The sequence below is a fragment of the Pyrgilauda ruficollis genome, unplaced genomic scaffold (assembly GCF_017590135.1).
Source record: "Pyrgilauda ruficollis isolate IOZ18807 unplaced genomic scaffold, ASM1759013v1 scaffold125, whole genome shotgun sequence".
Classification (NCBI taxonomy): Eukaryota; Metazoa; Chordata; class Aves; order Passeriformes; family Passeridae; genus Pyrgilauda; species Pyrgilauda ruficollis.
Genome location: NW_024510877.1, coordinates 1183299 through 1193828, shown reverse-complemented (window position 1 = coordinate 1193828; position 10530 = coordinate 1183299). Strand labels below are relative to the sequence as shown.

General features: G+C 61.9%; 2 protein-coding genes across 2 annotated transcripts; one reads left to right on the top strand and one right to left on the bottom strand.

The window, feature by feature from the left end:
- Positions 1–26: 26 nt before the first annotated feature.
- Positions 27–4330, bottom strand: LOC121366001 (phytanoyl-CoA 2-hydroxylase interacting protein). Its single transcript, XM_041490662.1, has 5 exons — positions 4193–4330; positions 3052–3235; positions 2195–2369; positions 1317–1434; positions 27–1198 (listed from the first exon to the last, which is right to left on the bottom strand). Exons 2-5 carry the CDS (start codon positions 3214–3216, stop codon positions 664–666), a joined length of 993 nt encoding a protein of 330 aa, XP_041346596.1. The 5' UTR covers positions 3217–3235; positions 4193–4330; the 3' UTR covers positions 27–663.
- An 855-nt stretch (positions 4331–5185) lies between these two features.
- Positions 5186–9576, top strand: POLR3D (RNA polymerase III subunit D). The gene is made up of 8 exons (XM_041490638.1): positions 5186–5273; positions 5929–6178; positions 6932–7077; positions 7158–7282; positions 7594–7765; positions 7864–8111; positions 8822–8974; positions 9139–9576. The coding sequence occupies exons 1-8, from the start codon at positions 5186–5188 to the stop codon at positions 9259–9261; spliced, it is 1305 nt and encodes a 434-aa protein (XP_041346572.1). The 3' UTR covers positions 9262–9576.
- Positions 9577–10530: the final 954 nt, after the last annotated feature.

Genomic DNA, 10530 nt, shown 5'->3' with positions numbered 1-10530 from the left:
CGACGGCTCATGCGGGGGGCGGCGGGTTGGGGGGCACGGGGAGGGGGGTTCAGATCCGTTCTCCCCTTCCCCGGCTCCTCCGGCTGCCTCCGGGGCCGCGGGGCCGGGGACTCGGGCGGTGCAGGATGGCAGAGCAGAGAGGGACAGGACACGGGGGCGCGCCCAGGGTCCCCCACGCCACTGCAGCCCCGCGCCGGCAGGGCCAGGGGTCCCTGTCTGAGCACCCCCCGTCCCCGGGAGCAGTTCAAAACCGGGGGGTGCTTCCAATATCTCCCTGAACCCCCTGGAGTGGCCGGGGAGCCCCAGTCCCGGCTGGCAGGGCCGGGGCTCCCTGGGAGCTGCATGAACCTGGGGCGGGGGGATGCGGGGGACGCCGGAGGGGCAGGGGTCCCGCAGCGGCTGCGCGGAGCAGGGCAGAGCGCGGGGCTCACGCCAGCGAGGACGCTGCTGGTCGGCCAGTCCAGAAGATGAAGGCTTCCTCCCTCGGGGCGCACAGCGGCGCGGGCTCTGCCTCCTTGCCGGACCAGCGTCCCGCCGGCTCCTTCCTCGGGGCAGCGCCCGGATCCCCCGAGCCCAGCCGCGTCCTCCACCCACCAGCGTCCGTGGGAGAAGCCCCCGAGGCGAGCGCCCGTCCCCCCGCCCGGCCCTGCCCGCCTTCGCCCCTTAGCGCCCCACGCTGATGTTGCACGTCTTGCAGCTGGGGTCCTTTTTGGCGTTGGCGGTGGAGAGGCTCATGAGCTGGTGGCCGCTGATCTCCCCCAGCACGCCGAGGCTCAGGTCCACCGGCTCCGTGTAAATGACCTCCAGGATGCTGTCCTGGGCATGGCGGTACACCAGCTCGCCCTCCTCCACGGAGCACGTCAGGAACTTGTTGGAGGAAATGTCCAGCTGGGGAAGGCGCTCCCGGCAGAAGAGATCCCCGGAGGAGCCCTTGGGCGCCAGGACCAGCACGACGTAGTGGTAGGCGGTGTACATGCAGTAGAAGTCCGCGAAGTAGAGGTTGGTGTTGGGGTTGAAGAGGCGCTGGGCCGGGATTTGGAAGCGGTACCGGCCGTAGGGCGAGTCCTGCGGGGGCTGCCCGGTGTTGAACTCGGTGTTGCAGCTGAAGAAGATGCCGTGCAGCATCCCGCTGGTGGGCGAGCCGTGGCTCCCGCTGTTGTCCTTCAGCGACGGCTTCATCACGTTCCCGCAGTGCATCCTGCCACGAGGAGGAGGAGGCGGAGGAAGAGGAGGAGGAGGGACACACAGACAGGCACAGGCAGGGTCAGGGAATGCGCTCTGGGAGCGGGGAGCGTGGGGAATGGGGCTGGGGGTACCTGACGTGCTGGAAATACTCCTTGTGCTGGTTGCGGTAGAAGACGGAGAAGCGCAGCATGCGGCCGGCGATCAGCTCCGCTTTCTCCTGCAGCTGGGCTAGGTGCTCCTTGGCGTAGTCTGGGGACAGGCACGGGGACATCAGGGCGTCTCCATCCCCCTCCAGCAGCCCATCCCTGCCCGCAGCTCCCCGCACCTCCTGCCTCCCACTCATCAGCTGCCGCTCCAACCGGCCCGGCTTGTGCCAGCTCCCGGCGTCGCCCCCGTCCTCCTCCGGGCTCCCAGCTCCCAGCATTTCCCCCATCCTCTCTCGCTGCTCGTGGCTCCAGATATTACCCCCGATTTACCCCGTGGCTCCCAGCACTGACCCCTTCTCGCTCCCAGCTCCTGGGATTGCCCCTCTTCTCTCTCCCTGCTTCCAGCACTGACCCCTTCTCGCTCCCAGCTCCTGGGATTGCCCCTGCTCTCCCTTCCTGCTCCCAGCACTGACCCCTTCTCACTCCCAGCTCCCGGGATCGCCCCTCTTCTCCCTCCCTGCTCCCAGCTCCAGGCACCATTTCCATCCTCCCTCTCAGCTCCAGGCATTGTCCTCTTCCCCCTTCCATCTCCCAGCTCCAGGCATCAACCCCACTCTCCCTCCCGGCTCCCAACCCTGCGCTTTGCCCCGTCCTCCTCATCCTCCCGGCTCCCGGCACCGTCCCCATCCCCGGCCCAGCTCCTGACTCCCGGAGCATCAATCCCGTCCTCCCTCCTGGCTCCCAGCATCGCCCCCGTCCTCCTCCCAACTCCCGGCTCCTGGCATCGCCCCCATGCTCCCTCCGGGCTCCCGGGAACGCCCCCACCGTCCCTCCCGGCTCCGGGCCGCCGCGGTCCCGCTCACCCCCGGTGCAGAACTCCACGGTCTCGCTCCAGCCGGACACCAGGTACTCGCCGTCGCTCTGTTTGACCGCCGTCTGCACGGCCACGCTGTACTCGGTGCGGGGGCTCAGGAACCAGTGGCCCCGCACCGTCATGGGCAGCGGCACCGCCTTGGCCACCAGCTTGGTGGGGACATCCTGTGCCGAGCGGTGACGGTCAGGCGGGACAGCGTCCTGCCACCCCCCCGCGGGGATGATGCCGGGTACCACACACCCCAAAATATCCACGGAGACCCCCCAAAACACCGTGGTGACACGTCTCGGGCCGCCCCTCCCCCCCGCTCTGTCCCCACAGCGCTCCCCCGTCCCTGTCCCCAAACATGTCCCTGCTGCTATGGGGACACAGAGGTGGGGGTGGTCTCGGGGTCCCCCCGCTGCCGGTGGCATCTCGCGGTGTCAATAGGCCACGGAGCAGCTCCGCAGTGCAGAGCCGTTTCTGTGGCAACGGCGGATGCTGAAGTCGGGAGATAGAGGGGAAAAAAATATCCCACTCCCCACCCCCCCACCCCTTATTATTGGGGAGGAGAGAAAAAAAATAATGTTAAACATTAAATAGCATCACCGTGGCAACGGCGCTGCTAAAAACGGCCCGAATTAGTGACTCGCAGCACGGGGAGGGGGAGCAGGAGCAGCTCAGCTCCCCCGCGGGGGCTCAGCGCAGTCCGTCACCCCCGATCCCCGTCCCAGTCCCCTCCGCCAGCGCGTCCCGCGAGGGGAATGACCCAAATTCAGCGCTAGAGAGGGCTAAGAGCCAGTTCCTCCCTGCCAACCCCATCTCCTCTCCCCGGGCAGGGGGTCCCGCGTCCTCCCCCCTGCTCACCCGGTGCTTGAACTTGTTGGAATTCTTGTTCTCCTTCTTGTTGAGGTCGATGAAGTAGTGGGTGACCCTCTCCAGGTCCCCCTTCTCCATAGCCCAGGAGATGCGGAAGGAATCGCAGGTGATGTTGTTGATCTCGATGTTTTTGGGGGTGGAGAGCAGCTCCATGGCCGGAGGGGCTGAGCTCCTGCGGGCACAGCGCGGGGTTTGGGGGGTGCCGAGCCCCCTCTCGCTGCCCACGCCGGCTCTGCCAAGGCCGCCCGCGGCAGAGCAGATGGCAGCGGGGTGGAAAAGCGGCCGGGAGCCAGGAATAGGCAGCGCAGGCAGGAGCAGGCAGCGGGACGCCGGGAACAAGCCCGGTCGGGTGCGGGGGCCCCGGCCGCTCCCCCGGGTGCCGCGGGGCCCCGGCGCCACGCCAGCGGGCGTTTCGGGGTTTGCTCAACACCGGGTGGGGAAAGAAAAACAAGGGGAGAGCCGAGGGAGTTGCTGGGAGAGGGGAGGGTTGGACGCGGGCACTGGAAAAGCTGGATCCGCCTTTGCCCCGGCCCGTGCCTCAGTTTCCCTGCGCCCCCGGGAAGGCGCGTTGGGGGTGGGCGATGCTCGCCGAGGGGGGACATCCACGGCACGGGAACGGGGGGCTGGAGGGGAGGGAGCCCCCCGCCCTTCAGGCCGGGTTTGTGCGGGGGCAGCCGTGGCACCGCGGGGCTGCCAACGTGCCACCGCCCCCCCCGTGTGCCCACGGCCACCCACGCCGGGCTCAGCCGCGCGTGTCCCCGTCACTCGGCACCCACGGCCACCCACGGCCACGTGTCCCCCCATCTGCGCAGACCCCCCGCACCCCAAAGCCGCTGCCACCCCCCCGCCAAAGCCCTTGGGCACGGCAGAAGGTCACCGCTCTGGGGACAAGGTGCCACCTCGCTGCCCCGTCCCCGTGCCCGGCGGTGGCGCAGGAATTCTGCACCGGGATCGTGCCAGCTGGATCGTGTCACCGTGTCCCCAACGCCTCGTGTCCCCTAAGAGCCCTCAGCGCCCGCCGTGTCCCCCTGCCCTCCGAGCATCCCTCGGCGATGCCATGGGCACGTCGCCCCAACGCCACCGGGGTTTGGCGGCTGCTCCGGTGTCACCGAGCCGGTGAGGCCCTTACCTGGCCGTGCCGGGGGGATGCCGGGGGGCGCGGGGATGCCGGTGGAGCGGCAGGGCAGGACAGAGAGCCCCGGCGGGGCTGATCCAAGCGGGAAGGACGGAGGATGCCGGAGGGATCGAGGTGGTACCCGGCGATGCCGCGTCGCTGCCTGCGGCTGATGCGACTGGGATCCTCCCAGCCAGCTCGGAAATAGCAAACACCCTCCAGAGGAGGGAGAGGAGAGGAAAAAAAAAAAAAAAAAAAGGGGAAAAATAGATATCCAAGGAGCTGCGAGAGAAGGGGGAGGAAGGAAAAAGCTCCCGGCTCTGCCAATGGCATGGAGGGATGCGTGCGGCGTCAGGTGATGGAGGCAGAGTGGGATGTGGGTGCAGATTGGGGGTGGGTGGTGGGGAGGTTCTGCCTGTTCCCCCCATTTTTGGGGCCGGGTGGGGGACTGTCCCGGTTGTGCCGCTTGCGGGACAATGGGGACACCCCCTCCCGGCCCCAAAAACGGGATGGAGGAGGTGCGTGGGAATGCTGGTACCCACACAGGACCCCCGCGGGAATGGGGTGCAGAGCCCACGGGGGTCGGACGGACTTTTTGTTTTGCACGGAATAAACACCCTTCTTGGAGGGACAAAGCTTTTTTCGGGTGGGCGNNNGAAAAAATTTTTTTTGGGGGGGGGCGGGTGGGAGAGCGCCCCAAAAACCTCCTTGCCCCCCAAATTTCTGCCAGGGGGTGCCCACGCATGAACCCCCTCTGTGGGGGTGCTGGCTGTGGAGCTGCAGAGGACCCTGAGGGGGTGGTCGCACTGCAGGAATCCCGTGAGGGTGTTAAATGAAGGGCTGAGTGACCCCCCAAAAATGTCCCCCCCAGCGCTGCCCCCGGTGCCCAGTCCGGAGAGCCGGGCACTGCCCGTTACAAAGATGGCGCCACAGCCCTCACATAAGGTTGGGCAATGCCAACCACAAAGATGGCGGCTCATTGCCAAGCCTGCGGTGCCCTCAGCAAAGATGGCGCCGGCAGCGTCGGCTCAGGAAGAGCGCGCCGTGCGCGACGCATGCGCAGTGGGGGCGGCGAGCCCGTGGCTGCCCGGGCAGGGTAAGGGGCGGCGTGGCGGGGGAGGGGGAGGATTTTTGGGGGGGTCCAGGGTTATATTACATTATTATATAGATAATACAAAATATATAATAGAAAAATATAATATAATATAATATATAATATAAAATAATATATGTTATATATATTATTTTATTTGTATAATGTATAGTATATAATAGGTATATTATGTATAGTAATATATGTTATATATTATATATAACAGTATATAAATGTAATATATATAATATATGCATTATATATAATAATATCTAATATATTATATAGTATATAATATATATTTTCTATATAACATATAATATATAAAATAATATATATTATATATATATATTATATATAATGTTATATTACATCTAAGCTGGATTTGCTAAGTATTTAACTTTGCACAGAATCTCATGGCTGTTAGCTGACAGTCCCGAGTCACACACACACCTGGCCCTGACAGGCCAAGGAAATAAAATATTGTCACTTTGGTAAACAATTTTAATATTTATATAAATAATTCAACAATTATAGAAGTAAATATAAATAATATATAAATCATAATGATAAATAATATATGTATATAAGTAATTAAACCCCCAATTTTTATAGAAACAATTTTTATGTTGTATTTTAATTTTGCACAGCCAATAAGAATTGCTTTCCCTTTCTCTGAGGTTCAGAGAACGTGAAACCCAGAAATATTCTCGGGAAGAATTGATTAAAAAGCCCAAAACAACAAGTGCCTTGCTGTTCTCTGTGAAGAGCAACGTGCCACGCAGTGTCCCCGGCCAGGCTCTGCGGTGGGTGCTGACTCTGGGGCTTTCTGGGGATGATTTTTTCTCTGTGTTCTGCCCACAGAAAACGTTCACCCCCAACATCATCAGCAGGAAGATCAAGGAGGAGTGAGTGGCCGTGGGCCGTGCCCGCGGGCAGGGCTGGGTGTGCCCGGGGCTGGGGAGGGGGCTCGGGGTGGGCTGGGGGCTGGAGCACCGCTGCCAGGGGGAGAGGGGAGCCCGTGGATCCATGGAAATGTTCCACATACCCATGGGAGTTCTCAGATATCCATGGAAATGTCTCGAGTATCCATGGAAATGTCCCAAATACCTATGGGAATTCTCAGATATCCGTATAAATATCCTGAATATCCATGGGAATGTCTGAGATAGCCATGGAGATATCCCAAATATCCATGGAACTATCCCAGATATCCATGGAAATATCACAGATATCCATATAAATATCATGGAAATATCCCAGATATCCATATAAATATCCTGAATATCCATGGGAATATCCCAGATATCCATATAAATGTCCTGAATATCTATGGACATGTCCCAAATATCCATGGAAATGTCTGAAATATCCATGGAGATATCCCAAATATCCCCACAAATATCCCAAATAGCTATATAAATATCACAAATACCCCAAATATCCATGGAAATCTCAGCTATCCATATAAATATCCCAAATATCCATATAAACATCCCAAATATCCACACAAACATCCCAAATAGCCACACCAATATCTCTGGGTGATGTGCAGAGGTCTCTTCCAGCAGTCCCGTGTCCTGGCAGGGGCAGGGCAGGGCGGGGCAGGGCGGGGGTGATGTGGGGGTGATGTGGGGGTGATGTGCCCCCTCTGCCCCCAGGCCCCGCGAGGACGTGGCAGTCAAGAAGGAGAAGAAGGAGCGGGAGCGGCAGCGGGATGGGCACGGCCGGGGCCGGAACCGGCCCGAGGTCATCCAGTCCCACTCCATCTTCGAGCAAGGCCCCGCTGAAATGATGAAGAAGAAAGGTAAGGGGAGCTTCCCTCTGGTGTTTTTTTGGGGGGTCCCACCTTGGGGTGACCCTGGGCTGGTCCTGTGTCCCCAGCAGGCTCCTGGGACAGGACCGTGGACGTGTCCGACTTCGGCCCTTCCCACATCATCAACATCAAGAAGGAGAAGAGGGAGACGGACGAGGAGACCAAGCAGATCCTGAGGATGCTGCAGAAGGACGATGTCAGTGGGCATGGAAGGGGTGGCTTTGGTGTCACCGGGGGGTGCTGAGTGTCCCTTGTGTCCCTGAAGTGGTGCTGAGTGTCCCCTGTGCCACCAGGGTGATGCTGAGTGTCCTCTGTGTCACCAGGGGCAGTGCTGAGTGTCCCCTGTGCCACCAGGGTGATGCTGAGTGTCCCCTGTGCCACCAGGGGCAGTGCTGAGTGCCCCCTGTGCCACCAGGGCAGTGCTGAATGTCCCCCGTGCCACTGGGGGTTGCTGAGTGTCCCCTGTACCCCCGGGGGATGCTGATTGTCCCCTCCCTGTCCCCACAGTTCCTGGATGACCCGGGGCTGAAGAACGACATCCGGAACAAGCCGGTGCAGCTGCCCCTGGCCCACTCGGGGTGGCTCTTCAAGGAGGAGGTGGCAGAGCAGGAGGACACGCAGCCATGGCTCCCTGCCTCCAAGGAGGAGAAGATGGAGCTGGACCCGCCAGCGGTGAAAGGTGGGCTGGGCTGGGCTGGGCTGGGCTGGGCTGGGGACACAGCAGGGACAAGCTGGGGGTGTCCCCCTTTTCCCGGTGCCCACACACCCCCTCTGCAGTGAAGGAAGAGCCGTGTGAGGAGGATCCCAAGCCGGCCCAGCCCAAGGGCCCCCCCGGCTTCCCACGGGACGTGTCGGCGGCAGAGCTGCTGCAGCGGCTGAGCCTGGCTCAGGAGGAGGAGCTGGTGTTCCTGCAGCTCCCCGACACCCTGCCCGGGCAGCCCCCCAGCCACGACTCCAAACCCAGCAAATCCGAGCTGCACAGCGAGGACGGGCAGGTGCTGCTGGTGAAGCAGGAGAAGAGCCAGGTAGGGGCACGGTGGGGGTGTCCCCTCATGCCGTCCCCTTCTGTGGTGTCATCTCCTCCAAGCCCATGAGGATGTCTCCCCATCCCATGATGTCCCTCTGTCCCATGGTGTCCTTTCCCCCACATCCCATGATGTTCCCCCCATCCCGTGGTGTCCTCCTCCTATCTTGTGGTGTCCTTTCCCCTCCAATCCTGTGCTGTCCCCTCATCCCATGGTGCTGTCCCCCCACAATTGCACGGGGTGATCCCAATCTCACAGGATGAACCCAATCCCATGGAGTGATCCCAGTGCCAGGGCTGATCCCAATCCCAGGGGCTGATCCCAATCCCATGGTGTGATCCCACTCCCGGGGGGTGATCCCAGTCCCAGTGGGGTTATCCCAGTCCCAGTGGGGTTATCCCAGTGCCAGGGCTGATCCCAGTGCCAGGGCTCATCCCAGTCCCAGAGGGGTTATCCCAGTCCCAGAGGGGTTATCCCAGTGCCAGAGGGGTTATCCCAGTCCCAGTGGGGTTATCCCAGTGCCAGGGCTGATCCCAGTGCCAGGGCTCATCCCAGTCCCAGAGGGGTTATCCCAGTCCCAGAGGGGTTATCCCAGTGCCAGGGCTGATCCCAGTCCCAGTGGGCTGATCCCAGTCCCAGTGGGCTGATCCCAGTCCCAGAGGGGTTATCCCAGTGCCAGGGCTGATCCCAGTCCCGCTGTGCCGTGGCAGGAGGCGAAGCAGGCAGAGAACACGTGCACCCTGGCCGACCTCCCCGAGGGCCAGGTGGGGAAGCTGCTCATCCGAAAGTCAGGAAAAGTGCAGCTGGTGCTGGGCAAGGTCACCCTGGACGTGACCATGGGCACCCCCTGCTCCTTCCTACAGGTATGGAAGGGACCCGATTTGGGGGGGTTTCACCCCAAAATAACCCCCCACGGGGTCGTGCTGGCTGTTGGCCATGACAACAGCGGGGAGGGGTCCTGCTGGTCCCCTCTGGGAGCTTTGGGGTGTTCTGGGGGTGCTCAGGGGTGTTTGTGCCCCTGGAACAGGAGCTGGTGTCCGTCGGCATCGGGGACAACCGCACGGGTGAGATGATTGTGCTGGGCCACGTGAGGCACAAGCTCGTCTGCTCCCCGGATTTCGAGGCTCTCCTGGAGCACCGGCACCGGTAGCCGAGGGGGTCCCGGCCCCCCAGCCCCGGGATGGACCCTCAGCCCCTCCAGATGTGCCTTTGGGGCGTGGGGAGGGGGCTCGGGCAGTGATCTCAGTGCTGAGGGATCCTGAGGGATCCAGAGCCAGCCCCCAGCTCCTTCCAGCCCCGCAGGTGTCCGGCCGTGTCCCCCACACCGGCGGCTTCCCCCCAGTGCCAAACAGGGATCTCGGGGTGGGTGGGGCCGTGCTGTGTCCCCCAGCTCTGTGGAAACGGTGGTGGGAGCAGGACACACGTCCTGGGGGAAAAACCTGGAATAAAACCTCTTTTCCCCCTGTGTCAGTCTTGTTCTGTCACCACTGCTGGGCCCTGCAAGGCCTTGGGGTTCCTGGGCATGGCTGCAGCGGGTGGGGGGCACTGGGTGACCCCCACCCTGACCTGGGGATGACAGGGCTGTGATCGTGGAGGCAAAGGTCCCTGGATGCCACCAGCCCCTGGGCAGGGAGCAGGGCTGGGGGCACTGACCGGCAGGGCAGGGCTGGGCCTGCACTTGCCCCTCTCACGTTGATGTCCCACCCCATCCCATCTCAACCCCCCCACGTCTGACCTTACCCTCCCCATTCCATATCATCCCCCACTCCTGCCCCATCACACCCCATCCTCCCCATCCCATAGTACTGCTGCTTCCCATCCCATCCCATCCTACCCCACCCCATCCCATCCCATTTCACCCCCCGAATTCCATCTTAACCCTCTCCTGCCCATCCCATATTACTGCTGCATCCCATCCCATCCCACCCTACCCCATCCCATTCCCACCCCATCCCATTTTACCCTCCGAATTCCATCGTAACCCTTTCCTACCCATCCCATATTACCCCCATTCCTACCCCATTCCATTTTACTGCCCAAATTCCATCTTAACCCTTTCTTGCCCATCCCATATTAACCCTGTTCCTACCCCATCCCATTTTACCCCACAAATTCCACCTTACCCTCCCCCTGCCCGTCCCATTTTACCCCCAATCCCATATCGTCCCCCCCACCCCATCCCTTCTCGCCCCCATCGCACCTTCCTTTCCTCCCGCCATGCCCCCGCCCTATTTTGCATAACCCCGCCCATTCCCCATCTGACCACGCCCCCTTTCCCGCCCCCTCCCTTTCCTCGCGCGCCGCCCTCCGCCCGGGCGCGCCGCGCCGTGGGCGTGTCCTCGGGGGCCGCCCAATCAGCGCCGCGTCCGCTGGTGGGCGGGGCCGCGCGTGCGCTCGGGGCGGCGGCGGCGGCGTGGCC

Excerpts from the sequence above, each read along its gene's own strand:
- LOC121366001 (XM_041490662.1), bottom strand. The coding sequence starts at position 3,216 with ATGGAGCTGCTCTCCACCCCCAAAAACATCGAGATCAACAACATCACC. Across the intron at positions 2,370-3,051 it reads CCAACAAGTTCAAGCACCGG|GATGTCCCCACCAAGCTGGT; the intron begins GTGAGCAGGGGG and ends CGCTCGGCACAG. Across the intron at positions 1,199-1,316 it reads GAGTATTTCCAGCACGTCAG|GATGCACTGCGGGAACGTGA; the intron begins GTACCCCCAGCC and ends TCCTCGTGGCAG.
- POLR3D (XM_041490638.1), top strand. The coding sequence starts at position 5,186 with ATGGCGCCGGCAGCGTCGGCTCAGGAAGAGCGCGCCGTGCGCGACGCA. Across the intron at positions 6,179-6,931 it reads AGCAGGAAGATCAAGGAGGA|GCCCCGCGAGGACGTGGCAG; the intron begins GTGAGTGGCCGT and ends CTCTGCCCCCAG. Across the intron at positions 8,112-8,821 it reads TGAAGCAGGAGAAGAGCCAG|GAGGCGAAGCAGGCAGAGAA; the intron begins GTAGGGGCACGG and ends GTGCCGTGGCAG.